General features: G+C 44.9%; 1 protein-coding gene across 1 annotated transcript; it reads left to right on the top strand.

The window, feature by feature from the left end:
* Positions 1-3,124: 3,124 nt before the first annotated feature.
* LOC146201110 (uncharacterized) lies at positions 3,125-4,520 on the top strand. Its single transcript, XM_084592493.1, has one exon. The coding sequence runs from the start codon at positions 3,144-3,146 to the stop codon at positions 4,518-4,520; it is 1,377 nt and encodes a 458-aa protein (XP_084448619.1). The 5' UTR covers positions 3,125-3,143.
* Positions 4,521-6,516: the final 1,996 nt, after the last annotated feature.

Here is a 6,516-nt window from a genome sequence, read left to right on the forward strand (position 1 = left end):
GCATAGGCGCTAAAGTAGCCCCCGTTCTCAGCAACATTTATCTTAGTTATGTCGATCGAAAAATAGAGAGCGACCTAACAGGAAAGATCATTCGTATATTCCGATACGTAGATGATTTCCTTGTTTTAGTTACATCCTTGGATGCTGTAAATGTGCCTCAAATCCTCGACAATTTTGCTCGGAATGGTACGGGACTGAAGTTCACCTTTGAGGTTCCTCAGAAAAATGTATTGCAATTTTTAGATTTAAAGTTGACTTTTAATATGAATCATGTGTGTTGGCAGTACTCTCCTAGGAGTGTAAAGCCTCTTTTAAAGTACAAGTCATGTCACTCCAAACTTGTTAAATCTGGAATAATAACAGCTTGTTTTAGGATGGCTGTCAATAAGTCTTGTGCACATCAAATGTATAATAGCCTTGAAATCCAAGCTAACAGATGTAGGGAGGCTGGTTATCCAGACTCAGTGCTTGTAGCTAGTGCTGATAAGGTTCTGCGTTCTCTGAAGTGTTCCGGACAGACAGAAAGAAAAAATGAAAGAAATAAAATTGCAGTTGTGCCTTATATACATGCATTATCACATCGGTTTAAAAAAGTAGGCGCAAAATATGGCGTACAGGTGTTGTTTTCAGCCCCTAATAAGATTGACAAGGTAGGTGCAGCGGTTCAAAGAAAACTGGGGGGGGCACAAGAAGTAAGAACAGATGCCAGATCAATCATGCCAAGAGTTTCATTAGTTGTAGGATGGGTGTAGTATACCAAATACCATTGTCCTGTGGCCGTACGCATATTGGGCAGACAGGCCGTTGCATCAACATTAGGCTGATGGAGCATGCGCAGTCCTTAAAAAAGAATGAAACAAACTTCGCAAAACATTGTAACGCGTGTGAGTGTGTACCTTTCTTTGTTGATACTAATATATTGTTTCTTCATAAAGACCAGACTACTCGAGAAATCGCCGAGGCTTTCCATATTAACCGAAAGCAAAATGTTTGTGTGAGTAAAACGTCCGTCGCATTGACAGAAAAAGAGATGACCATGCTGCACAATCGATAGTGCGTCGGCAGTTTTCACCACGTGCGTGTGATGGGGGGAGTTTTACATGTGTTGATATAGATTTTTATACATTTTTGACTATGCGCATGTGGTTACAACAAGTGTGTGTACTTATATATACTCTTCCGTTCTTCGAATAAAATCAGTTGTCAGTTCTGCGCTGTCGTTGTCCACTTCTCCTTTTTGTCTCGTCTTTTTGCTCACTATACATTACTGTCCATCGGGGTCCGAGCACTGCTGCTGTGCAAAACTGATGGCGTTTACCGGTCCCAATAAGGCGTCTTCGTCGTTTTCTCGAGGCTCGTGACAAGCAGTCTGCATCGGAATGCTTGCGATCAGACTTGTAGACGACTGTGATGACAAATTCTTGAAGAGGCAGGCTCCATCGTGCTAGGTGGCCGGAGGGGTCTTTTAAGTTGGGGAGCCAGCACAGGGCATGGTGGTCGCTCATAACCCTGAATGGTCGTCCGCACGAATAGGGGTAAAATTTTGATGTGGCCCAAATAATGGCAAAGCATCCTTTCTCCGTCGTCGAATAGTTGGCTTCAGCTGTCGGCAGCGAACGGCTAACATACGTGATAACTTTTCTTGTCCGCCAACTTTGTGAACAAGAATGGCGCCTAGCCAATGTTGCTCGCGTCTGTATGAATTTATGTCTCCGTATTTTCATCGAAGTGCCCGAGTACAGCAGGGGACTGTAAGCGGCACTTAAATGTCTTGAAAGCATCATATTGCGGCGCTTCCCATTTAGAAGGTACGTCTACCTTTGTAAGCTGCGTCAACGGTTAGGCGATGCGCGAAACATTCCTGACAATTCGCTGGCAGTGAGCGTACAGCCCAAGGAACCTGTGTACAGCTTTCGTGTCGGCTGGCTGTGGAAATTGTGCGATCGCAGCTGTTTTCTCCTGGACAAGGCGAACACCATCTTTGCTAACGATATGATCTAGGAACCGTAGTTCCTCGTAGGCGAAGTGGCATTTCTCTGGTTTCTTTAAACGTTAGCCCTGATGTCTTGATTGCTTCGAGCACTATCCGCAGCCTTTTCAGGTGGTCTTCAAAGCTTGCGGAGAAGACAAGATTATCCAAGTATACCGGACAAATCAGCCACTTGAACTGAAATAGGCCGTCCAGTGTGATGAATGCGGTCTTATCGCGATCTCTTTCGTCGACCTCAATTTGCAAATAGCCGCTCTTCAGGTCCATCGATGTGAAGTATTTAGCCGTGCATAACCGGTCTGGTGTGTCGTCGATGCGAGGGAAGGGGTAGACGTCTTTTTTCGTTATGCCATTCAAGTGCCTGGAATCGAAGCGGAAGCGAAGGGTGCCGTCTTTCTTTACCAAAATGAGTGGCGCCGCCAAGAGCTCCTTGATGGCTGGATAACATCGTCCTGAAGCATTCCTCCTATTTGATCGCGGATTCCCTGGCGTTCTAGCGAGGATACACGGTAGGGGCTCTGGCGCAAAGGTCTGGCGTGTTCATACGTGATCATGCGGTGCTTGGCCAAATGAGTGTGTCGCACGTTCGAAGCTGACGAAAAGCAATGTATTTTTGTAGAATGGCCTTTTTCTGATCTTGCCTGCTTCGGGGTAGCGCTCGATTAATATCGAACATGTCATGGTGGCCTTGGTCATGTTGGTCATTCGCGAGCTCGACAGGGAGGGCGAAGACATCGCTGAAGTCTGCTAATTCGTCGAGGAAGGCGACCTTTGTTCCCTTGTTGAGGTGCCGGTAATCTTCGGTGAAGTTGGCGAAATGGGCGATGCCTCTTGTAATTCCAAGTAACAACAGGGGGTTTTCTTCGATGACCCCTTCAGCGATTTCGAATTCTTTTGTACCCACGGGGACGATGAAGCTTGATTGCGGCGATAAGTTCAATACGTCGTCGAAAACGTTGCAAGTGCCGTGATGCGTCGAAGTTCTCGTAGCAGGCATGGCTTTGTCCGTCGGGAGCGTGATGAGTTTTGAGCGAAGGTCGATGATCGCCAGATGGTCATTCAGAAAATCCATACCCAAAATCATGTCCAGCAACATCCAGCAACGTCATGTCCAGCAACATCCAGCAACGTCAGGAGCCACGTGCGAGACGCGATGACGCCGCTTCTGGAAGATTCCTGCTGTAAAGGACCGTCACCGGGCACATGCGCAGACAATCGCACTCTCGAAAGACCACCAGCGCCACAGCGAATCTACAGTATATATGACCTCGTCGATCATCACGCCTACACTGGGCACGGCAGCACTACCGGCATGCGGTGGAATAATCCTTTCGCCTTCATTGTGCAGATTGTCGGCACAGCGCTGTTTCACACCAGTGCTGTCATCGGCTGCCTGCCCGAGGGAGATGCCTTCAACCTAACATCCAGCAACGTCAGGAGCCACGTGCGAGACGCGATGACGCCGCTTCTGGAAGATTCCTGCTGTAAAGGACCGTCACCGGGCACATGCGCAGACAATCGCACTCTCGAAAGACCACCAGCGCCACCGCGAATCTACAGTATATATGACCTCGTCGACCATCACGCCTACACTGGGCACGGCAGCACTACCGGCATGCGGTGGAATAATCCTTTCGCCTTCATTGTGCAGGTAAGGAAAAAATGCGGAAAATGTTTCCGTTCAGATGACCGCTTCCTTCTAGTGCTGCCGTGCCCGCAGCTTCAGAGTTTAGTGTATGATATCACAGTGTTTCTTGGAAAATTGTTACTTTTGGGTGGGGACGTGGAAACTAACCCTGGCCCAGAACTCGCACAGATTGCGAAACAACTTAAAGATATTGCATATGACATAAAGGACATAAAGGAAAAGCGGCTTACAGATATAGACAAAAAGCTAGACACCCTTTCAGTATTGGAAAAAAAGATAATCTCGTGTCACGAGGAAATTTTCCGCATGAATAAAGTTATTGATACCTTAGAAAAACGGATTGACGATTTAGAAAATCGCAGCCGAAGATCAAATCTGATAGTGTATGGCTTAGACGAAGTGGACGGAGAGACCAATGAAACCCTTGAGCAGGCTGTCAATAAAACAATCATTGAAGATGTCCTTGGGCTAGAACAAGTCTCCATTGAACGAATCCACAGATTAGGCAGACCTGAGAATAACAAGAACCGACCGGTCATATTTAAACTTAGCGACTTGAGACAAAAAACAGCTATACTGAAAAACGGCCGCAAGCTAAAAGACACTGGATTTTCCATTGGTGAAGATTTTTCCCGCAGAATTCGCGACATCAGAAAGAATCTTTGGGCAAGTGCGAAAGAAGAACGCGAAAGAAAGGAAAAAGTGTCCTTAGTCTTCGATAAGTTGTTTATCAATGGCCGTGCATACACCTGGGATTATGATAAGAACGACCGAGTACCTCTGCAAAAAAACGATGGGAAGAACGACGAAATGCTTCAGGGAAGAGACAATACAGATTTAAGCCCATCAGTGACTCGACGGGGAGCATGGTCAAGGAATTGACTATTATCACCATAAATGCGAGAAGCATTATAAATAAAGTCGAATCGCTCGAAAACATTGTTCTTGAAAACGAACCGGATGTAATTGCGATTACAGAAACATGGCTTTCACCGGACATTACCAATGGGGAAATAGCTCCACCAAACTACGAAGTAATCCGTAAAGATCGTGCTTCCCGTGGGGGTGGTGTGGCTCTTCTTATAAAAAAATGCATTCCATTTGTCACCTTACCTGAAGTAACCGACGCGGAAGCAGTTTTTTGCAAGGTTATTTGCAACGATACTAACATTGTTGTCGGCAGCTTCTACAGAAGCCCTTCTAGTGGTCAAGAATGTGTGTTCGCAGTACACGATTTCCTCCAGCAGTATGGTTGCAATTCTCGAATCATACTCATGGGTGATTTTAACCTACCAGATATTGATTGGACTACCATGCAGCACTCTTCCCTTATTTCAGACGCAGTAATTAATTTGATGATGACCTTTAATCTTCATCAAATGGTTCTCGCTCCTACACGTGTACAGGGATCAGCAGAAAACATTCTTGACTTGATTCTAATCAGTGATCACTTCCCTATACATCGTGTTGTAACTCACATCATCGAAGGCATCTCAGACCACAGTATACCAGTCTGTCGGCCATCCCTCGAATGTAGCGTAAAGTACCACTCCTTAACCACTACCATCAACAACTTTGCTAGAGCAGATGACGCCGGGATTCTAACTCATCTCGCACATATGAGTTCGACAGCTTTTCCGAAAGCGCATTAGACACATCTACAGAAATAGATACAGTTTGGCTCGCCTTCAAAAACATAATAAATAACTGTATGACAAACTTCGTTCCGCTAAAGGTTAAACGTGTCTCAAAAAACCATCCTTGGATCACAAGGGACGTTATTCACGTGCAGCGTCAAGTAAAGCGAATGCGCAAATCAATTCAGATTCAAGGTGTAAGCGAACTGAAAAAAACTTAAGTTAGGAAAGGCTGTTGAAAGGCTCAGGAAAGCTACAAAACAAGCGAAGGACCATTATTTCAACGTGACCTTCCCGAACTTTTTGAAAAATAACCCTCAAAGGTTTTGGAACCATTTTCGTGACCATGAAAAGACACCATCCGGACTGTCACCAGAAGAAAAGACTAAAACTGCGAACATGTACAATGATTTTTTCTTCTCAGTATTCACTAAAGATAACGGAATCTGCCCAGAAACTTGCGCATTGCCCTGTAACTGTATTGAACCTCTCAGTATTACAGATGACGGTATTTTTAACCTTCTTCTCAGACTAGATCCTAAAAAAGCGACCAGCCCTGATAATATTCCCAACGAGTTTTTAAAAAGGTACGCGGAGTGGTGTAGCAAATACCTTGGAGTTATTTTTCGCAAATCTGTTTCGTCGTCAAGATTGCCGAAAGAGTGGAAAATAGCGAAAATAATACCTATCCACAAATCAGGGGACATAGCTTCGCCCGCAAATTATAGACCAATATCCCTTACAAGTACATCATGTAAACTTCTTGAGCATATCATTTCGAAGCATATAACCACTTTTCTCGAGAGCAATAACATGTTAACACCTCGTCAGCATGGATTCCGTCGCGGGCTCTCAACCGTTACGCAACTAACTGAGGTTGTACATGACCTAGCACTTAGCATTAATAATTGTAGCCAGACAGACATTGTGATGCTCGATTTTTCGAAAGCTTTCGATTGTGTATCTCACATTAAGTTAATAGGAAAACTAAAAACCTTTATCGGAGACGGAGAATTACTATCATGGCTAACAGACTTTCTGTCACATCGCTTCCAGTACGTAGTTTATGAGCATGTCCCATCCAAAACAGTACCAGTTACGCCGGGAGTGCCCCAGGGATCAGTTCTTGGGCCACTGTTATTCCTAATTTTTATCAATGACATAACTAACAACATTAACTGCAGCATTAAACTTTTTGCAGATGACTGTATGATTTACAAAACAATCAATACCCACGAAGA

Source organism: Amblyomma maculatum, chromosome 2 (assembly GCF_055883805.1).
Source record: "Amblyomma maculatum isolate TAMU_Amacu chromosome 2, ASM5588380v1, whole genome shotgun sequence".
Taxonomy (NCBI): Eukaryota; Metazoa; Arthropoda; class Arachnida; order Ixodida; family Ixodidae; genus Amblyomma; species Amblyomma maculatum.